This window comes from Mastigoproctus giganteus, chromosome 3 (assembly GCF_048544385.1).
Source record: "Mastigoproctus giganteus isolate SK-2022 chromosome 3, ASM4854438v1, whole genome shotgun sequence".
Taxonomy (NCBI): domain Eukaryota; kingdom Metazoa; phylum Arthropoda; class Arachnida; order Uropygi; family Thelyphonidae; genus Mastigoproctus; species Mastigoproctus giganteus.
In genome coordinates this window covers 109191693-109215853 of record NC_143577.1, presented here as the reverse complement: position 1 = coordinate 109215853, position 24161 = coordinate 109191693, and the positions used below count along the sequence as shown (strand labels likewise).

The 24161-nt window shown below is 38.0% G+C and overlaps 1 protein-coding gene across 6 annotated transcripts in view; it reads left to right on the top strand.

Moving 5' to 3' along the window:
* Cad74A (cadherin 74A) overlaps positions 1-24161 on the top strand; it is a 748720-nt gene that overhangs the window by 141104 nt on the left and 583455 nt on the right. For all 6 annotated transcript variants that reach the window (XR_016546733.1, XM_090369392.1, XM_090369388.1 and 3 more), the window contains one exon: positions 10703-10792. Coding sequence is in view for 5 of the 6 variants with exons in the window: in XM_090369392.1 (XP_090225518.1) it covers positions 10703-10792 (90 nt within the window). In the remaining variant the exon portion in view is untranslated. The remainder of the gene's footprint in view (positions 1-10702; positions 10793-24161) is intronic.

Genomic DNA, 24161 nt, shown 5'->3' with positions numbered 1-24161 from the left:
TAGCTAACGTCTTTCCATTTCAATCCTAATAACCGACCTAGCCCTAGTTGCTTGCAGTGGAACAGCTATCTTTCCTGCTGATAAAATTAATTCTTTATTTTTTTTATAATTGTTCTTACAGTTAAACTTGCAAGTCCTAAATTATGGCACACATCCGCTTGTAATTGACGGGAATCGATTCACTTCAAAACGTCTAATTTAATTTTCAAATTCAGTCTTTTCCTTACATTTATAATCTTCATACTGCGTCAAGACGTTGTTGCTTTTTCATTCTTATCAGCCATTATTAACTCTTCGAAAATGTAAATGCGTTAGTTGCATTAATTATGATACAATGTTCAAGTAAACTGTCCGTTATGCACGTTATGTCTAATACTGTACTGAGTGATGACTAGACTTCGGATAAATGCATATAACGAAAATATTACAAGCAATATACTTGATCATTTTTTAAAATGTTGATCTCGGAATACATAACAAGTCACTGTACTGCAATTAAATTAGCGTGCGAGAAAATTTCACTGAGCGTGGGAAAATTTCTCAAGTCGGCGTGGGAAACGTTTTAATGCTGTTTTGCTATTCATTTTCAAGCTATCGGCTCCATCAAATGAAACGATTTCGTTAAATATGTCAAAAATTCAATCTGTAAAAGAGCGTTATTGTGATCTGTGACAGCGTTATAGTCAGATACAGGTTATAATATAAGAACAGCGTTGTAGCGAATCAGCGTAAAGCGAACCGCGTTATAATGGGGGCCTGCTGTACAAAAGTATACTGCTGCAGAATTTGGCAAATAATTTGTTATGCAATTAGATTCCAAGACTCATTGGAACAGTTTATTGTCCATGCTTGAAAGCTTTTTTGAGTTGAGATATTGTATGCAGAAAGCTTTAATTTATTTAGATTCAAGTATTTATTTCTGTGAGGATGAATTTAATTTATTATCTGTGGCTATATCTACATTAATACCTAGAAAGTTAGTGGTAGATGCACTATGCAGCAAAGAAGCAAATCTTTTAACGGCAGATGCTGCCATAAAATTTTGATGAAAACTCTTGGAAATCAAAATTCTGAAACAGCTAGAGAATTGCATATGGCATTGAAACCCTGTACTTCACAGAATCGTACAAATTTATTACAGGTTCTTCAGTATTTGCAAAGCGGGACATAATACAATAGCAAATTATTTAGTATTAGTAATGGCCATATGGTGCATACGGCATTGAAACCCCGTACTTCACAGAAGCATACAAATTTATTACCGGTTCTTCAGTATTTGCAAACAGGACACAACACAATAGCAAATTATTTAATATTAGTAATGGCCATATGGTGCAAGGAAGCCTAAGGCTTATGTTGCCCCAGAAAAAAAAAAGAATAAAATTATAATAAATTGAAATAAAATAAATAATTAATAAATAATAAATGAAAAGCAAATAGACAACCTATGCATTTCCCTCCTCCCATCCAGCTGACCTTTGAATTTTCTCAACCACTCATGTAGGTAATGTATTCCAGTAATTTCTAACTAGCTGGCTAAAATAAAACTTCCCGCAATCCAGTCTAAACTTATCCCCCCCCCGTAACTTCAGTTTATGGCCCCTAGTTCTAGAATCATTTATAACCGTGAAAATTTTGTCAACCTCATTCAACCTGTTCACAATTCTTGGAGAACTTCATGTCTGACTGTATCGTAACTCCCAAGTCCCTTTCCTCCAGTGCTGACTTTAGTTCAACTTCGCCAAGTGTAAAAGTTATTTTGGGGTTGCTGTCCTCGAGGTGTAAGACCTTGAATTTTGCTGAATTAAAGCATAGCTGCCACTTTTTCTGACCATCCAGAAGCCTATCTAGGTCACTCTGAAGAAGCTCTGCTTGGTGGTGATCATTAACTACTCTACCAATATTTACATCACCTGCAAGTTTAGACATCACATTCTTCATCCCTTCATGGATGTCATTTAAGATAATCAAAAACAATGGTGGTCTCAATAATGATCCTTGGGGATCATTATTTAGATAATGATTACATTACTACTTCTTATATTAACCCAATCTGAAGAATAACCATTTATCAAAACCCTCTGCCTGATGCCTAAAGCCATCCTGTTATCCATCTAAGGATTTTCCCTGTGATTCAAACCTGTTCCAGCTTATAAAGTAACCGCTCATCTCGGACTGAGTCAAATGCTTTGCTGAAATCTAAAAAAACAAATGTTGAAATTATTCTCTAAATCTTGCTCACGAGTGACCCTGTCAAAATAGCTAAGCAGATTAGTTAAACACGATTGTCCCTTTACAAAACCATGCTGCATATCCTTCAGAATTCCATTTCTATCTAAATGATCCTGAATTCCACCCTTGATCATTGCCTCCATTAGTTTCCCTACTATTGAAGTTAGACTGACGGTTGGTAATTTCCCACTACACTCTTAGAACTGCCCTTATGTATTGGTGATACATTGGGACTTTTTCAATCTCTCCTGAGTCCAGTGATGCTCTCATAATTAGCCTTAGTGGTGTAGTGCACTCCCTTGCCGCCTCCCTTAAAATTATAGGATATATGCCATCAGCCCAGGAGCCTTACTCGCTTGTAGGCGTGAAATTTTTTTTATTAAATAATCATGTGAAATTTCAAAATCATTAATTACATATTTTTCCACTTCATTCCCATATGTTCCCATTGACATAAAGGGTTTTTCTTTTGTTAAAATCGATGCAAAGTAACTGTTGCGCTCATCTGCAACATCAGTTAGGGCTAATACTATCCCATGCAATTACATATGGGTCTGATCTGATTTGTCCTTCTCTTCTTCACATTTATATATGCGAAGAATTCCTTAACTGCACTCTTTGCTCTCTTCTTTATTCCTTATCCTGACTCTTTGCTCTCTGCCAGACTCAGTAAAGATAATATAGTGAAAATTATACTTTGCTTAATAAAACATCTTTCTCCTTCAGAAAATAATAAACAGAATTCAACCTTGGAAGACCAACATGGGACATGTTCCGAAAATTCTTTCCAAAATAAGAAATTGTCTGACTCTAATGAGATTTTAAAAGATAAACTTGAGTGGGAAATTAATGAAATACTTTTTAAATATTACTTCTAAAAAAGTTCAAAGCATAGAATATACAGACTGAGATCGTCTGTGACTATTTCAATACAATAGCACCATCCAGCATAGAATCTGAAAGAATGTTTTCTGCTGCTAATCAAATATGTACCAAAATTAGATCCAGTTTAAATGATAACACTATATCCTTATGTTTCTAAAGAGTTCACTTTATTCGGACAGGTCGTATGGATGCATAAACATAACTAAATTTTTGCAGAATCATTATATATTTTTTTGTTATTAAAATAACTGTATTTTTAATAATTTTTTTTCAGAATATTTATTATTGCAATAAAAGTTTATTTAAAACATGAATTCAAGTAATTACAGTACTTGTTTTTTCCTTACTTTATTGCACCTAATTGTCATCCAAAATTTATTGAGAAAAATGTTTGTTTTTGGAATACGGTATCCCAGTTTCATAAATTAAAAATACCGAAATACCGGTATTAAGATTTTGACCGGTATTGTAAGCCCTACTTGTGACTCACCAAAAATGACAATAAGAAAGTTAAAAGCATAAAAGAATAAAGTGCACCACTCAGGAATTCAAGGTATTGTAATTATACTACCATGCCTACTAGTAAGAGCCATGGAGAAAGAAACTGCAAAATTTAATAACTACTGACTAATACTCTATAAGTGAATAAAATTACAAATTTAAATTTAAACCAGAATTAATTGATGAAAAGGTTGAGCTATTAGCTATATAGTTTTTTTCAGCTTCTCATACTATTAAGAAATGAAGGCTAAGAAGCACTTCTTCTGTTATTATTTTCTTACTTTTTGTTTCAATAAACAAAAACTTTTTCATAATAAACTTCTTCACATCTTGTTTCAATGTTGTGCATTTTTTTTTTTTTTTTTTTTTTTTGTGAGGTAGTAATGGCTTTGGTGGCTGAAACAGAATTTTCTGTTATTGTTCAAAAGAGAATTGCCGTACTGAGGAAAAACTGGTTGGGAGGCATATGAGATGATTCACAAAGCCTGTGGTTGTTGTTGTAGTTCGGTTTAACGACACAAGGGCTACTACGGCCAAATTGTGTCTCCTAATCGTTAATTTACAAAAAACGTATTGCTAGAGAGATTACATTATATACTTCTGTACAAACCAATATGTTTTAGATATAATAAAAGTTCTTCAATATTTGCTTCATTTCCTAAGATGCGAGATAAATCAGGTGATATATTCAATGTAGACAGTGACTGAAAAGTGTTTGACCGGATGGTTGAATGCAAGGGGCAATCAACCAGGAAATGACGGACTGTAAGTTGCGTCTGACAGGATGAGCACTGTGGTGGGCTTTCTCCCAATAATAGGAAGAGATGAGTATGGTGAGTGTGTCCAATTCTCAGTCTTGCCAGTACTACTTCCTCTCGTCTGTTTCTTCGGAAGCCAGACAGCCACAGCTTTGGGTCTGCTTTTATTTGGTATAGTTTATTGTTAGTGTCACTTTTCCAGGTCTGTGACCATTTATTGTAGCAGGCTTTGCGTATGACAGACTTAAAATCAGAGAAAGGAACCTGAGGATGTTGTAAGAGAGTGCTTTCCGGATGTTTAGCGGCAAAGTCAGCAGTTTCATTTCCCGGAATGCCTGAGTGGCCAGGGATCCAGCAAAATCTGATTGACTGATTGGACACACTGCAAACGAATAGCTGGGAATGAATCTGTTTCAATGTAGGGTGAGAAATGGAGGAATTCTTCCTTATGGCAGAGACAGCACTAAGAGAATCTGTGTAAATTATGGCAGATGAGATGGAAAGCTCAATTATCTTACTAAGCGCTAACTTAATGGCATATAATTCGGCTGTGAAGACGCTGCAGGCAAGCGGTAGAGTGGCTGAAATTGTACATAAAGGGAAAACCGCCGCAGCACCTACCGTACTCTCAGTTTTTGAACCATCCGTATAAATTTTACAGGCATGGTTGTTCATAGCATGAGCTGAATGTAACTGTCTGATATTGCAGGAAGGTATATTTTTCCCCCACTGGAGGAAGTATGTATCTTGAGAGACAGACACATATGTCCAAGGAGCAACAGGTGTAGTTGTGTCTTGGAAAATTTCATTTAAATTGATATTCCAAGTCTGAACAAGCTCTTTTATCCTGATAGAGGCGGGTCTATTTTCATTTGGTTTGCTCTCATAGAAGGCGTCCCAACGAGTATTATAGAGATACTCCCAACTTGGGTGCGATAGTAGACTCTGGATCTTAGCAGCGTAGCGAAGCAATAGTGTTTTTCTACGCAGATGTAATGGGGGATCATGCGCTTCAATATATAGACTTTGGATAGGAGAAGTCCTGAAAGCTCCCAGCGCAGTCCTCAGAGCACTGTGGTGGATCATATTTAGCCGTTTTAAAGTAGTGCTCCTGGCAGAGTCATACACTGGACAACCATAATCTAGCCGTGAACGGATTAAACTTCTATAAAGATGCAACAAAGTACACCAATCAGCTCCCCATGACATAGATGAGACCGAACGAAGTATATTTAAATGCCTTAAACAAGAAGTTCTCAAATAACTGATGTGAGCTTGGAAATTTAGTTTGCGGTCTAGTAATAGTCCAAGAAATTTAACGGTATTAACAAGCGGGATTGGAGTATTGTTTATTTGTAGTTCAGGTTCCGGTTGGAGAGCTCGCTTCTTGCAAAAGTGAGTGACAGTGCATTTCTTTTCTGACAATCTGTAACCGTTCCGTGAAGTCCAGGCCTCTATTTTGGTTATGGCTAGTTGTAGCTGCCGTTCAATGGTATTCATACTTTGAGATTGACAGGAAATGGTAAGATCATCTGCATACATATAAGTTTGAACAGTTTTTGGGATATCTCGTGTCATTGTGCTAACTCGGATTGAAAACAGTGTTGGACTGAGTATTGATCCCTGCGGAACTCCCTCTTCCTGTATGTGAGATGTAGAGAGGACGTTTTTGTATCGGACTTGAAAAGAGCGCAATTGCAGGAAATTTTGAATTGTTTCCGGCAAATGGCCCCGAAGCCCCAGATGGTAAAGGTCCCTAATAATACCATGATGCCATGTTGTATCAAATGCCTTTTCAAGATCTAAATTGACCATGACTAGATGTTGTTTCATGAAAAAGGCATTGCGGATATGAGATTCGGCTTTGATAAGCACGTCCAGCGTTGATCTATTTTTCCGAAAGCCATATTGTTGTTCTGGAAGGAGATTCTCTGACTCCAGGATGTAGGTGAGCCTAGTATGAACCATCCTTTCGAAAATTTTTCCCATGCAGCTCGTAAGAGATATTGGCCTGTAATTTTCAACACAGGAAGGATCTTTTCCTGGTTTTGGTAAGGCGATAACGAACGAATGGCGCCATGAAGAAGGATAGGCATTTTCGGTGAAGATCCGATTATAAAAAATTAATAGAGTTCTCAAGTCTTCATCAAGTAAATGCTTTAGCATAATGTAATGAACTCCATCTGGACCTGCAGCGCTATTGGAAGATCTGTTTAATGATTCTTGAAGTTCTATTAATGTAAACGGTTGGTTGTACGGCAGTGAGCGGCGCGTGAAGAAGTTGATTTTATACCGTTCCGCACCTGCTTTGATGTTCTGAAAGGTGGACGCATAGGACGCATGGCAGAAGCTGATATTTTTGCAAATGATTCTGCTAATGCATTTGCAACTTCTTCAGGAGTAGAAATGTCTTTCCCTCTCCAATGAAGTATCGGAGAGGGCAGCCGAGTAAATTTGCCATTTAATGCCTGTATTCTTTTCCAGATGACCCGTGTATCCGTATCTTTAGTAATGGTTGAGGCAAAAGCAATCCAAGAATCCCGTTTCGCTTTCCGCCTAACTTGTCTAGCTTTCGCTTTGAGTTTTTTATAAGCAATTAGGTTACTAGTGGTGGGATACTTACGGAAATTATTCCAAGCACGGTTTTTTTCCTGTTTGGCAATTAAACAATCTGTATTCCACCAGTTATTTCTATGTTTGTGATAAGGCGTGGATTTTGGAATGGAACCATTAGCTGCAGTGAGAATCTGATTGACTATATAAATATTTACTTCATCAATATGTTGTCTTTGAACATAACATCTGTCTAAGAGTATTTGGGCAGAATAGCCTCCCCAGTTTGCCTTTTTAAACTGCCAGTTGGATCGTTGAACAGGATTCGGAGTTACTCTTGTTTGTAGTGAGCAAATAATTGGAAAGTGATCACTGTTAAAGGGATCGGTTAAAACTGACCATGTCATGATTGGAAAGATAGATGGTGAACAAATTGACAAGTCTATTGCAGAAACAGATCCTGTTGCTAGGTGTATGTAAGTAGGAGATCCAGAATTTAATAAATTAAGATCATTATTGTTCATGAATTCCTCCATCAATTTGCCTCTTCTATCCATTGTAGTAGACCCCCACAATGGATGATGTCCATTAAAGTCACCAAAGAGACAAATTGGAGTTGGGAGTTGTGAAATCAGGCTGTCAAGTTCTGAATGCGGAAGTGGTAGAGATGGTGAAATATAGATGGAAACAAGGGTAACTGAAATACCAACTGCAATACGAGCTGCGACAACTTCTAGAGTGGTTCTCAATTGGATCGGCCTGGATGGAATGTCAGAGTTAACAAGAATAGCTACTCCGCCACGAGCAGGAGAGTTTGAACTCCTATCTCGTCTGTATATCACATAATTTGAAAATTTTGGTGAAATTTGGGGTGACAAGAAAGTTTCCTGTAGGCATACACCTATGGGATTGAATTGAGCTAGTAAATCCCTTAAGTCATCAGAATGACTACTTAGTCCTCTGCAGTTCCATTGTATGATGTTATACATTATTTAGATTTAGCTGAGGATGATTCGTCTGACTGTTTTTTGTTCGTGGGACATTTCTTCCGGTCTTTTTTTGGGAATGTGGGGCGTCCAATATCCATGGTGTCATCTGCATGGAGTTCTAGAATGGGCTCCTCGTTACTTAGCAGCTCATCTACATCCATATTATTGGTAGGCGATTCCATTTTTTTTGAGACTGAGTGAGATTTTGATTGTTCTTTTTCAACTGAGACTAATGGGGTATGAGTGGGAATACTGATTGGAGTATTTGTGGCTTCGCTAGTTTTTTTCGGAGGATTATCTTTTTTAGAGGTTGAAAGTGTAAATTTAAGCCAATTTGCTAGAGAGGTGTTAGGCGGAACTGATACGTCCGTTTGAGCTGCAGTAGAAACAAAGTTTCTAGTGCGAGCTGCATAAGAACGACCACTAGGCATGGTCGACATAACTTGTCTACGTGCCTCAGGAAACGTGACTTTATTTTCAATTTTGTATTTTTGAATTTTCTTTCCTGTTATCCATAGCTCACAAGTTTTGGAAAAGGCTGGATGGCTTCCTTTGCAGTTTGGACAAACAGGAGTTTTGACTGAACAATCTGCTTGGGTGTGATCTTTAGAGCCACAGATGGGACATATGGCTTCTCCTCGACAAGCTTGCTGGGAATGGCCGTATTTCTGACATTTAAAGCAATGAACAGGATTCGGGATGTATGGTCGAATCCGGCAGTTTAAATAACCAGCTTTAATAGAGGATGGTAAGTCTGGAGTGCTAAATGTCAGAATGATGGATCTTGTTGGAGTAAGATTTCCATCTTTTTTCGTCATGATCCGTTTTACATTTACAACTTTCTGACTGCTGAGTTCTTGGAGTAGTTCTTCTTCGGAGACTGTAATTAGGTCCCACTCGCTGATGACACCTTTTGATGAATTTAGTGTTTTGTGGGGAGTAATTTCTACTGTCAACCCACCAAATGTTGTTGTTTTTAACAGCCGCTCAGAATGTTTTGAGGTGGCTGTTTCTATCAGAAGGTCTCCGGATTGCAGTCTTTTAACCATTTTTGGTGATCCAGCAATTGACTCCAAGATTTTCTGAATTAAGAATGGTGACAACTTACCCACAGGTTGGGCAGATAGGGAATGAATCACCAGGAAGTTTGGGCAATCGTCATGACATTCTGCTTCTCTTCGCAGTCTTTTGGGTTGACTTGAGTCATGGTCAGTGTTAGAAGCTTCCGCTCTTGAGCTCAAAGGCTCTAAGTTTGGATAATGATTTTTATCCATGATCGCTCCTTTTTGCCCTGGGGGTTTGCCTTTACCACCCAGGTTACCGGCCCCACCACGGGGAGGCAGGAGCAGTGCCGCTTGGTGGCCAAGCGTAGAGTTAGTAAGTTAGTACAGCTAGCTGAATTAAAGAAAAAGGTACTTGCCTTCTTCTGGGCTCTCTTCTTAGTGTTTTTAAGTAAGTAGAGCTACTTAACAGAAAATATTAATTCTAAGAGAAAAACAAGGAAAACTCTGTCACTTGGAGGAAAAACGTTTTATAAACTCGCAAGAATCGCTTGGCCACGGAAACGCTTGGCACCCGGGGCCCAAAGCCTGTGGAACCAATGCTTTCAAAAGACTGATGGCATTGGAAACATTTTAAAAGTAGTGAAGTTAATGGTTATGGAAACATTTTAAAACTACTGAAGTTAGAGTGAAGTACTGGCAGAGAAGTGTTAACCAAGCACTGCTATATCAGATGGAAACATTAAAACGGTTTCCTTTAACAGCTGTTCTAAGAGTGGAACAGCTTTTAAAGGAAGACAGAAAGACATCATTGCAAGAATTTGCAGCAAAATTGAGTGTTTCAGAACAGAGCGTAGTAATCAATAGACACAGACAGCTCTTCATGGACTAATGTTATTAGTGGAGTCTCCCAGGGTTCAGTGTTGGGTCCATTGTTGTTGTGGCGCCTCCGTAGCCAGGTGGGAAGGAGCAGCAGTGCGTAGCACACGCTTCTTGATTAGACCGGGGTTCAAGCCCGTCACCACCAAATACGGAGGATGCGGAAAGGTCAGGGAATGACCACCGCACCAGAGCAATATGGCCTTAGTTGCTAATGCTCCTAAAAACCAAATAACAACAACCATTGTTGTTTTCTGTATTTATTAATGATACTGATGATGGTATATCAGGCTTAATGTCCAAGTTTGCAGATGATATGAAGGTTGGCAGGGTTGTTAATGACACTAATGACAGTACGCTGCTGCAACAGGATCTAGAATAGTTGAGCAGATGGGCTGAGAGGTGGCAACTGAAGTTTTAACATTGACAAATGTAAAGTACTGCATATGGGAAGCAGTAACCTCAGAGTAATGTTATCAACTGTGTGGTACTACACTGACAGTGCTAGAGAATGAAAAGGACCTGGGGGTAATTGTGCAGGCAGATATGAAGTTCTCTAAGCAGTGCAGATGGGCTGCAAGAGTAGCTCATGGTGTCTTTTCAATGATATATAGGAATTTTTCTAGCAGGGATAAGGAGGTGGTTATTCCTTTGTATGAGGCAATGGTCAGGCCACACCAGCTGTATACACAGCAACAGAAGAGTTTTGCCAATTTGTCTATATTTCAATCTGCACTGTTATGTTTGCAGAAAATAGGTCAGAAAATATGTCATAAAATAGTTTTTCAGTAAATTGTTTTCTTCAGAATCAAGGAAAATTTATTGAGAAAAAAGGTAATGTTTTCATTTATAACTTTTTTAATGGAAAACTCTAGTAGTTAATGGCCTTCTCTTCACTTTTCAGATTTCTCTAAAACGTGAGATCACAGTTTTGGATCAAAATGACAATCCGCCAAAATTCCAGAATGTGCCATATGCCTTTTTTATAGATGAAGTAGGTCCTGATTAGCATATATAATCATATGACTAAATAAAATACTATTACTATTGCATTAATTGATAAAATTACTATTACTTAATTCATTGTTATGTCTTATTACATTTTATAGTTTAATTTTCATGTGGAATATCCAATTTATTGGTCACTTGCAAGTTGATAACTTCTTCACTAAAGTAAATTTTTTTGATTGGTCATGAAAAATGCATCACAGAAGTAATTATGTCATCTGTGGCTTCTGCCAGAGGCATTTCCTGCGTTCCCACCACTAGTTTGTGGCAAGCACTGACTAGTATTGTGATTAGAGCACATGATGCATTTTTCGTGACTGCTATGATATCTTGAGTTCTAGTGAAACAATTTACAAAATTCAAATGGCATTCATTTCAATTTCATCACACTGCATTAGAAAAACACAATGAGACAAAACAAAAAAAAACCCCACGTGTGTATCTTCTACGCAAGAAAGATGTTTTATTTGTGAAAAGTCCTTGGCTTGGAAGAGGTTGGTGAAATTCAAGCCAATAGCCTAATTACCAATTTGATTGTAGTTAGCCGTTGAATATTATATCATCACAATCATACTCCTGCAGTTACAACTGCGGGAAGTATGATTGCAACTATACAAATATTTGTCATATTATTGCAACAATATAAATATTTATCAATAATTAATTTTTTTGTCTCGCATTATCATTACATTCCATTGTTGGGTGCCTCCAGAGCCAAGTGGGCAGGAGCAGCAGTGCGTAGCACACGCTTCTTGATTAGACCAGGGTTTGAGCCTTTGACACCAAATACGGAAAGGTCAGAGAATGACCACCGCATATCCCCAGAGCAATATGGCCTTAGTTGCTAATGCTCCTAAAAACCAAATAACAACAATATTCCATTGTTAGGTGCCACTGGATTTCAACTACCAGATTGGGTACCTCAATATCATAAATCCATTGTAGGTGCCCAAAGGATGTTTCACATAAAACCATCTATCGCAGTGCCAAGCATACATGCTTTTTTTTTTTTATTGATTTACTAATAATATAGCCTTGTAGTATTTTGAGTAATTTTCTGTCTTACTTAAGGGCACTGTTTTTCAGCCAATGTTCTGTGGATTACTAACATTCTGTGAAATATTCCACAAAAAAATAGCACTTATCAATGTTTTGATGTACTTTAAAATAAAATATTCTCTATATCAATACTAAAAACAAATTATCATGGTGAAATTAATTTGAATTATTTTGTTTCCAGTTATGAAGATAATATTTTTTTATATTCTATAAGTGATTGAATGAAAAAAGTTCATACATATTTAGTTTTCTGCCAATATGATTGACAAAACACATGTACAGGTAACCTTCATAAAACACAGTAGTCAGTTTCCTATAAAATCTTGTGTAGTGCAAAACCGTGTTATATAAGACTAGGAACCAGTACAAAAAAGGGGGGTTACATTCCAAATCCTAACAAAAATGCGAATGCTTTTTTTTATAACTATCAGAAACTTAATTTTTATTAAAAAATAGTAATAACTGTCTTACAAACTGTGATACATATAGGTCAGATAATTATGTTCATTTAATTTTCTTCCTCTTCATCGCTGCTAAGCACAATCAAACGAGAACATTTTCTGGCGAAGGTAAAGAAAGCCTGCACGACAACGACAAGAAATGTCGATAACTTATGTGGAAAATTAGTATACGGCACTCTATCGCTTCTCACTCGGTAAACAGACAGTAGGTGTTATCGTCTGGAGCAAAGCCAAGAATGATATATTGATTGACAGGTAGGCGTGGCAAATGATGTGCTGGTTAGTGTGCGAACACAACACACGATAACATCGGTTTAGTACCACTTTAGCAGCACTAATGGTAACTTGTCCTAATCGCACATGCCCTAACCTTTTTTCACCATTACAGTATTTTGTAATGGTGAAAAAAGATCAGGTTACTCGACTTGAATCCCACGGGAACTTGAACCTCTCCCGAAGTGGAGGGGGTAACCTAACCTTTTTTCTTTAGAATTAGTCATATTTAGAAATACATTCATAAAAAAATAAATTTTTTTATGACAGTATTTTTATTTCCTTGTTCAATAATATGCCCTAATGGTGAAAAAAGGTCAGGTTACCTCGACTTGAATCCCATGGGAGCTTGAACCCCTCCCGAAATGGAGGGAGTAACCTAATGCTAATCTCCAGGTAATTTTCCAGTGGGGCAAAGACAACTTAGTTGATTTCAGTCCTTCTAAAACTCAGTCTTGTCTTATATCTCGCAAAAAGGATTCTTCTGCGCCTATGCATAACTTTGGTGACAATCCGATTTCTAGGCAAGTTGATATAACTCTTTTGGGGATTACCCTGACTTCTAATCTCTCTTGGCACATGCACATTATAAATATTGCTTCCTCTTCATCTAAAAAACTTGGTTTTCTCTTTCGCTCTTGTTACTTTTCTTCCAAACAGCTGTTCACTCCGTACAAATTGCAAATCCGCCCTACCATGGAATATTGTTCCCACATCTGGGGTGGTGCCCCCAAAACCTCTTTCAGGCTTCTAGATTCCATTCAGAAGAGGGCAGTTAGGTTAATTAATGACTCATCTCTAACAGAGTCTCTCCACTCACTGTATCATAGACGTACTGTTTCTACTGCATGCCTTTTTCACAGATACTTCCATGGGCACTGTTCTTCTGAATTGGCTTCTATAATTCCTGCTCTCTCTTACAAAACAGTCTGAACACATGCTGCCACCAAACAACCAACATCCATTTACAGTCCAACTTCAAACTCACAGAACCAACTTTTCACCTTCCTTGTTTATTCATTCAACTGCCGTTTTCTGGGACAACCTTTCTTCATACGTATTTCCTGAAAATTAGTCTACAGAAGTTCAAGTCTAATGTCAACAAATATTTTCTTTCATCTTCTCAACCTCCAACCCAGGCACGGCACTAAGTACTATAGGTTCTAATACCTCTCATTTTTGTAATTTTCTTAAAAAAAAAGAATAAATCGGCAGTTACCCAAACTGTGCCTAAGTTCTTTAGGCATAATTTAGGCTGGAATTTAATTCAGAACAAAAGAAATTATTCCAATATGGTTCTTAAGAACAAGGTTTAGTAATACGTACCCAGAAAAATTATAAATGATCAAATAAAAACCAAAATAACCTTACAAAGTCACAAACTGCATGCTTCGAAGTCACAATTTTTTATGGTCTCAAATAACCACAAGTTGAATAGCACAGAACGTAACAGGGATTTCCCAACAAAATAAAATACAGGGATGTCTCAATAATTTTTTTTTGCATAACGACTAGCGAGTCAACAGCAGGAATTCACAAAAAATAATGGAAATGTAGAAAAATTACATCCAACATAATAGCAGGGTTTTCTTCGCACAGAAGCTCAAAAAAAAAAAAGTGTTATGTTAGGTTTGCCGCAGTTCTTTAACTGTGTTAGAGCAAAACTCTGTTATATAAGAACCATGTTGTGCGAGGATTGCCTTATTTATCAATCATGAAATGAATGAAACTGTGTTGTAGAAGTACTGTGTTATATGGGGGATTGCCTGAATTGTGTTCTGTTAATGCCAGAACACAAAAATAATTAATGATTATAAGCAGTAGTAATTTCTTTTGATTTTTACATGTGAATTGGAAAAATAAAACAATTTCATAACAGATAATTATAACTGGTAGATTAAATAGATTTTTACAAATACAGAATTAGCTTTATGAAAGTCCCTTTTAAAAGTTTTAACAAATTTTATAAACTACAGAGTGAACATTCAGAAAATGATCCTTATATACCCCCAGGGGCTCACATCTGGTGAATATGGGCTTGGCAAACCCAGGGTCCTGAGCTTGATATCATTCTTCTCTTCCTTGGTGATTCCTTTGTACTTCTCTCTCTCTTTCTCAGCGTAACTCGGGAATTTTTTTTTTTTTTTTTGGCCGGAGCAGCATAAGCCTCAGGCTTCCTTGCACCATACGGCTAATAATAATAATATGCCTTCCGTACATCCTTGCCGACCGGGCTAGCCGAGTGGGTAAAGTACCTGCCTGGCAACCCAAAGGTCGCGGGTTCGATTCCCGCCTCGGGCTTGGATCAAAGTACTGCAAAAACCTTGGGAGGTGCAATATGGCCACAGAAGCCGATGCGCCAGCAACTACCAAATCAAATCAATCAAAAAAATCCGTACATCCTTTATGGACCGTTAGACAATGCAGTCTCTTATTGGTGAGAGTTGGGTGGTACATTTTTCCTGAAAAATAATTTCTTTGATTTGTTTTTGTTGTAGTTCTGAATTTTCCTGCATATGTGGTTCCTAATAGATAAAAAGTATAATTTTTATTCCCAGTAATAGAAATATACAGACCCTTCATGAGAATGGCTGCACCCAGGTCCCAGCCTTGCAGGCTGGGACCTGGGTGTAACCATTTTTGGCTGTATTCCAGAAGGTAGTATGTGCTCAAAATAAAAGTGCATGTGTACCCTGTATGCACGAAAGACACTTTATGTGAAAACATATTTGATGAAAATGTAAAATGGAAATGACGCAAATTATGTCACTTCCTAAATAATGCTATTGCAGCACTAAGGTTTATTCGGTAGAGTAAGTAGCAGGCGTGAGCCCACTACTTACTCTACCTAATTTGTCACAAAAATTATGCAAATTACTTCACTTCCATTTAGGAAGTGACATTATTTGCATCATTTCTGTGTGACATTTTTGTGACAAATTGGTTTTTCTTCAGTCCTGGTGCTGCCAAAGATGTTTTCACTGATGTTTTCTGGAACAACCTTCCTTCATGTGTATTTTCTGAAAATTACCATCTACAAAATTTCAAGTCTGATATCAACAAGTATCTTCTATTTTCTCAGCCTTCAACCAGTGCATTGTACCAAACACTATAGGTTCTAGTATTTTACATAAACAAACATATAAAAAGGAAAAGGAGTCCACATGTGAGAGGAAAAGAGAAAAATTAGATTAAAGTAAATTAGAAATAAAATACATAAAATAAGATATAAATTGGAAATAGAAAAAATAATTGCAGAACAACTTCAATGATATGTAAGTAATATTTATCAAGCTGGACTGTTAGCATTTCATTTGACAGTCAATGAAATTACATGGATTAATATTCAATAATACACAATATTAATATCCTTTATTGGATATTAATATTGTGGTGATGATACTGTGTACAGTTTAATCATATATTTCAGGGATGACACAGGTACACTCCTATGATAGTTTTCAATCACAGAAGACTCATTGAAAAGCAACCTGCCTGAAAATACTTTTTCCGTATAGCAGTCTGTTCTTCAAAAACATTACGAGGTGAACTTCAAGTGTTCGAACAAGCATAGAAACATTTTAGCTGGAAGGAAATGATCCAAAAGGGTGAAGGTAAATTTGATGTGAGCACAACTTAGAACCTGTTCTAAGAGCTGGTCTGTTGGTCCTTGTCTGGAGACCTGTACCGTATACAGGCCTCCAGACCTGTACACAGTACTCAAGCTGTGGCCTGATCATTGCCATATACAAAAGGATAATCAAATCCTTTTCTCTACTAGCAAAATTCCTGTATATCACTGACAAAGCTCAATGACCTGCTCTGGCAGCATGTCTGCACTCCTCAGAAAATTTCATATCTGACTGCACAATTATGCCCAGGTCTTTTTTTATTCTTTACAACACTGAGTGTAGTAACCCCAGAGAAATGTTCCAACTGTGTGGAACATTTCTCTGGGGTTACTACACTCTGGGGTTACTGTAACCATATGCAGTACTTTGCATTTGTCAATGCTAAACTTCAGTTGCCACTTCTCAGCCCATCTGCCCAACTTTTATAGATCCAGTTGCAGTAGCATACTGTCATTAACAACCCTGCTAACCTTTGCATCATTTGTAGACTTGAACATTAAGCTTGATATACCTTTATCAGTATCATTGAAAAATAAACAAAACAACATTGGGCCCAACACTGAACCCTGGGGGACTCCACTAATATAATTAGTCGATGAAGAGCAGTGTCCATTTATTGCCATTCTTTGTCTTTTCCCACTCAATCATCCCTTTATCCATAGCAGCAAATTGTCCTTAATGCAACACTGCTCCAATTTATACAGATTTCTTCCATGTGCAATATTATCAAAAGTTTTCCTAACATTCAAGTATATGATATCAAAATGATTCTTTGCATCCAGTTCCTTTGTGACCATGTCATAAACCAATTTGAACCAATTTGAATATACAATCAAATTGGTCAGACAAAACATCCCCTTAACAAACGCATGCTGTGTCTGAATTATTACTCCGGTCTTGTCTAGATGATCCAGCAATGCTTCTTTAACAAGTGACTCCATTATTTTCCCCGGAACAGAAGTTAAACTAACAGGTATGTAATTACCTGTGTCACCTTTGATCCTCCTTTGTGAATTAGGGATACATTTGCAGACCTCAATCTGAGGGAACTTCCCAAGTCCAAGGAAGCTCTTGTAATTATGGCTAAGGATTTGCTTACTTCCTTTGTTGCCACCTCCTTTAAACAAATGGATAGATCCAACTACCCCAGGTGCCTTTCTTATGTTTATTTCGAACAATTTCTCCTCCACTTTGCTCTTGGTTATTACAAAATCATTTAGCTTCCTGTTAGATTTTAATAAGCTTCTATCCTACAGAATTTCACATGTGTGAATGTTGTTGCAAAATACTTGTTCAGTTTGTCAGCTATCTGAGCAGGTTCATCAACAGTTGAACCATTGTTATCAAGTGGACCAATGTTATTCATTCCCTTCCTTCTGGAGTTTATATAAGTAAAGAAGTCTTTGCTGTTTTTCTTTTCATCCTTTGCCAAACATTTCTCACAATCTGCTTCCGCTTGCCTAATCTCCTTTATGACTTGATTACAGACTAGCTTATATCTACCATAGGCTTCTGTGTCACCTGATTATTTATATGCATCTCATGCATTTTTCTTGTATGCCATGAGTCTCAATAGTTCATCTGACAACCATTTAGGAATAAAACTTTAAACAGTATTTCTTAGTTGGTATGAAGAGCCGTGTAGCTTCCACAATTAATTCCTTGAATGTTTCCCAATTAGAATTTGCTGTTGGTAACATCACCAGTTGGTCCCACTGTATAGAATTTAAAACCTGTCTGCTTATGTTACATCAAAGTGACTGAACATTGCACTGTCCATCTCCATCTAGTAGTTGTTGGTGACTCTATTGTCAGGGAAACTGATAACATGCTTTGTAAAAAGGATAGGTGGAACAGGAGCAGGGTATGTCTGCCAGTGGCAAAGGTTGATGACGTTGTAGAGCGGATATCATCTTTTAAGGACACAAAAGGTATTATAGTTGTACATGTTGGCACAAATGATATTAAGAGTAGGAGACCAGCAGAATTACTTAACAAGTACAGGTCACTGTTGAAAAAAAAAGCCGTGAATTTGGGTTGAATTTGAAAGTGTCTGCAATTCTGCCCAGACACGATAGGAGGGAGTATATGATGAGAGCCTTGTCAATCAATTTGGCCCTGGAAAGATTGTGCAAGGCTCAAGGGGTAGAGTTTTTTTCTAACTGGTCTGTACTTGTTAACAGGAGAGACTGATTCTACAAGGATGGGATATACTTAAATAGAAAGGGTGCAAGAATATTTGCTGATGCTATTGAGGCAGTGTTAGGTGGGTCGCAAAACTGCTAGCTTGGGGGGATACAAGGACTAACAGATTAACAGTAGCCACTGGCAGAGGTGAAAGTGATTCTTGCACTGCTTCTGCTGGAATGAACTTAACTGTAATATACTTGATCTGATTATCAGTAGTGATTCTTCATGCTTTAAGAATCAGCAGATAAAGGAACCACTAGGTGGCAGTGATCAAAGTGTGCTGAAGTGGGATTTACTCAAAGAGGTAATTACCATCAGGGGTAAAGGGAAGAGTTATTGCTTTCGTAAAGGCGACTACGATGGTCTGAGACACTATTTAAATTCTATACAGTGGGACCAACTGATGATGTTACCAACAGCAAATTCAAAATGGGAAGCATTCAAAGAACTTATCTTGGAAGCTACTAGGCTTTACATACCAACTAAGAAATATTGTTCAAGGTTTAGGCCTAAATGGATGTCAGATGAACTAATGAGACACATGGCAGAGAATAAAAATGCATGGAATATATATAAATTATTGGGTGACACAGAAACCTATGATAGATATAAGCTGGTCTGTAACCAAGTCACAAAGGAAGTTAGGCAGGCAAAGGCAGATTATGAGAAATCTTTGGCAAAGGATGCAAAGAAAAACAGCAAAGAGTTCTTCACTTATGTAAACTCTAGAAGGAAGGGGATGAATCAGATTGGTCCACTTGATATCGATGGTTCAACTGTTGATGATCCTGCTCAGGTAGGTAACAAACTAAATGAATATTTTGCATCAACATTCACACATGAGGAGTTATTCAGCGAGGGGAATGTCAGAGGTGTATTCAACTCTGGCAGTAAACTAGATAATCTTGTAATTACTTGAGAGTAAGTGGAGGAGAAATTGTTGAAGAAAAACACAAGAAAGGCATCTGGGGTGGATAGAAACTATCCAGTTATATTAAAGGAGGCAGCAAAGGAAGTAAGCAAACCCTTAGCCATAATTATGAGAGCTGCCTTGGACTCAGGGGAGGTACCCATAGACTAGAGATGTGGAAATGTGACCCCAATTCACAAAGGAGAATCAAAGCTGACACAGGTAATTATAAACCTGTGAGTTTAACTTCTGTTCCAGGAAAATTAATGGAGGCACTGGTTAAAGAAGCACGGCAGGATCATCTAGACAAGACTTCAGTTATAGCTCGGACACGGCATGGTTTTGTTAAGGGGAAGTCTTGCCTGACCTATTTGTTTGGATACTATGATGCAGTCACAAAAGAACTGGATGCAGGAAATAACTTTAATATTATATACTTGGATCTTGGAAAGGCTTTTGATACTGTTGCACGTGGAAGACTGCTGCACAAATTGGAGCAGTGTGGCATTGGAGGAAAATTGCTGCTATGGATAAAGTGGTGGTTGAGGGGGGAGAAGACAGAGGGTGGTAATCAATGGACACTGCTCATCGTGGACTAATGTTATTAGTGGAGTCCCTCAGGGTTCCGTGTTGTCCTCATTGTGGACTAATGTTATTAGTGGAGTCCCTCAGGGTTCAGTCTTAGTGGAGTCCCTCAGGGTTCAGTGTTGGGTCCATTATTGTTTTCTGTATTTATAAATAATATTGATGATGGTATATCAAGCTTGATGTCCAAGTTTGCAGATGATACAAAGGTTGGCAGGTTTGTTGAGGACACTACTGATGCTATGCTGCTGAACAGGAACTGGAAAGGTTGAGCAGATGGGCTTCAAGGTGGCAAATGAAGTTTAACATTGATAAATGTATAGTACTACATATGGGAAACAGCAACCCCAGAGCAACGTATCAGCTCTGTGGTACTACACTGACAGTGGTAGAGAATGAAACGGACCTGGGGTAATTGTGCAGGCAGATGTGAAGTTCTCTGAGCAGTGCAGACAGGCTGCAAGAGTAGCTCATTGTGTCTTGTCAATGATATATAGGAATTTTTCTAGCAGGGATAAGGAGGTGATTATTCCCTTGTATAAGGCAATGGTCAGGCCACACCTAGAGTACTGTATACAGGTCTGGAGGCCTCATTTCAAGAAGGATGTAGAGTACAGTGGAATGAGTACAGTGAAATGCAAGAAGATTAGTGAATGGAACAAAGGGTTGCTCTTACGAAGAAAGGCTTAAGTTTTGAAAATTACCGTGTCTGGAGACTAGGCACCGGCGAGTTGATCTGATATAGGTGTATAAAGCCTTGAATGGTTTGAGCATGCTCGATGCTGATGGGATTCTTCCTCTTGCTCAGAATAATCACCTGAGAGGACATAAATTCAAATTGAGGAAAGACAGATGTAGGATGGATGTGCAGAAATCTGCCTTTAGCCAGCTGGTAGTTGGTTGGTGGAACAGACTTCCATCACTTGTTGTGGAAGTTGATAGCCTAAATAAATTTAAGGCGCATCTGGACAGGTATTTCGAATGAACGGACGGGTGAAGTGGAAGTTTTTTTTTTTTTTTTTTTATTTTTGGCTGATGCTGCATAAACTTGCTTTCTTGCATCATATGCCTATGCTAATCTATCTTAATTGGATTCACTTCCTTAGATTTTACATGTTTCTTAACTAACAGCATAATCCATCTTCCCTTCCTATCCTGTCTATCTATTCCGTTCATATTATACTCCCCAAATTTCAGTTCTGAACTGTATATATTATGACACCATGTCTCTGATATCCCGACAATATCTGACTTTGATGTCTTGACCAGCATTTCAAATTCATCAAATTTGAAATGCTGTACTTCTGTATACAAGTTGTATACAGAAATGCAACAATACCCAAAATGCTGTGTTGAGGTATACAAGCACCTGTTCTTATTCTCATTTACCCTAACAGAGTCTATGTATTTACTTGTTCCATGATGACTCCCACAAGTTCTTGAAATCCCCAGCAGCTTGCTTTCCAGGCTGCTGCTCATTCTAGTAGAAGCAGTGCAAGAATCACTTTTATCTCTGTCTGCAGCAGCTAATGTTAATCCATTAATCTGTGAATCCCCCCCCCCCAAGCTAGCAGTTTTCCACCCTGCCTAACACTGCCTTGCAAATATTTCTTGCATCCTTTCTATTTAAGTGTCTCCCATCCCTGTTGAAGCAATCTATTCTGTTAACAAGCACAGACAGTGCTGAAAAAAAATTTACCCCATTAGTTTCCACAATCTCTCCAGGGCTAAATTGATTGACAAGGATCTCTTCCTATATGCCCTGCTGTTGTATCTGGGCAGAATTGCAGAGACTTTCTAATTTAACTCAGAATCTCCACTTTTTTTCATCATTGACCTATACTTGTTTAGCAAGTCCCTATATTTCATACTCTTAATGTCATTAGTACCAACGTACAACAGTGTTACCTTTTGTGACCTTAAAAGATGATATCTGCTCTACAACTTCAACTTTCGTCCTTGGCCATACCCTGGTCTTATTCCGTATATCCTTTGTGCAATATATTATTTGTCTCCCTGACAATAGAGAGAAAAAGAAAAAGCACTTGATGTTGCCTCATTAGCATTAGTAGAGGCATTTGATGCAAGAAAGCAAGCTTATGCAGCATCAGCCAAAAAAAAAAAAAATAAAAATAAATAAATAACCAGTTCCGCTTCACCCCTCTGTTCGTTCGAAATACCTGTCCAGCTGCGCCTTAAACTTATTTAGGCTATCAACTTCCACGACAAGGGATGGAAGTCTATTCCAGCAACCAACCACCCGCTGGCTAAAGGCAAATTTCCTCACATCTATCCTACATCTGTCTTTCCTCAATTTGAATTTATGCCCTCTCAGGTGATTATTCTGAGCAAGAGGAAGAATCCCATCAGCATTGAGCATGCTCAAACCATTCAAGGCTTTATACACCTCTATCAGATCACCTCGCTGGTGCCTAGTCTCCAGACACTGTAATTTGCAAAACATAAGCCTTTCTTCGTAAGAGCACCCCTTTGTTCCATTCACTAATCTTGTTGCACTTCTCTGTACTCATTCCAGCATCTCTACATACTTCTGGAAATGAGGCCTCCAGACCTGTATACAGTACTCTAGGTGCGGTCTGACCATTGCCTTATACAAGGGAATAATCACCTCCTTATCCCTGCTAGAAAAATTCCTATATATCATCGACAATACACCATGAGCTACTCTTGCAGCCTGTCTGCACTGCTCAGAAAACTTCATATCTGCTTGCACAACCACCCCCAGGTCCCTTTCATTCTCTACCACTGTCAGTGTAGTACCACAGAGTTGATACGATGCTCTGGGGTTGCTGTTTCCCATATGTAGTACTTTACATTTGTCAATGTTAAACTTCATTTGCCACCTCTCAGCCCATCTGCTCAACCTTTCCAGATCCTGTTGCAGTAGCATAGTGTCAGTAGTGTCCTTGACAACCCTGCCAACCTTCGTATCGTCTGCAAACTTGGACATTAAGCTTGATATACTATCATCAATATCATTTATAAATACAGAAAACAACAATGGACCCAACATTGAACCTTCAGGGACTCCACTAATAACATTAGTCCATAATGAGCAGTGTCCATTGATTACCACTCTCTGTCTTCTCCCACTCAACCACCCCTTTATCCATAGCAGCAATTTGCCTCCAGTGCCACACTGCTCCAATTTGTGCAGCAGTCTTCCATGTGCAAACAGTATCAAAAGCCTTTCTAAGATCCAAGTATATAATATCAAAGTTATTCCCTGCATCCAGTTATTTTATAGTATCCAATCAAATTGTATCCAATAGTATCCAATCAAATTGGTCAGGCAAGACTTCCCCTTAACAAAACCATGCTGTGTCTGAGCTATAACTGAAGTCTTGTCTAGATGATCCTGCAGTGCTTCTTTAACCAGTGCCTCCATTAATTTTCCAGGAACAGAAGTTAACCTAACAGGTCTATAATTACTTGTGTCGCCCTTTGATCCTCCTTTGTGAATTGGGGTCACATTTGCACATCTCGGGTACTTCCCCCGAGTCCAAGGAAGCTCTCATAAATATGGCTAAGGGTTTGCTTACTTTCTTTGCTGCTTCCTTTAATATAACTGGATAGATCACATCCACCCCAGGTGCTTTTCTTGTATTTATCTTCAATAATTTCTCCTCCACTTTACTCTCAGTTATTACAAGATTCTCTAGCTTACTGCCAGAGTTTAATACACCTCTGGCATTCCCCTTGCTGAATAACTCCTCATGTGTGAATGTCGATGCAAAATATTCATTCAGTTTGTTAGCTACCTGAGCAGGATCATCAACAGTTGACCCATCAAAATCAAGTGGACCAATCTGATTCATCCCCTTCCTTTTAGAGTTTACATAAGTAAAGAACTCTTTGCTGTTTTTCTTTGCATCCCTTGCCAAAGATTTCTCGTAATCTGCCTTCGCCTGCCTAACCTCCTTTGTAACTTGGTAACTTATCATTGCTTGTTAAGATTTTAATGGAGGAAGGTACAGGTGCATTATATAACAATACCCTGATGTTTTTCATTTACACTTAATTTTCATTTTGAATGGTTTTACCTCTTTTACAAAGTGATTATGAAATCATTCTGAACAAAAAAAAAAGAAAAAAAAAGTACATCATTAAATTCTTGTTTAGGAAAAAAAATACCATTCTGCATATAAATAAAATAAATATGCGAAAAAAGGCAGTCTGAATTGTAGCATATCCAAGTTGTATCAAGGTCTTACTATACAGAAT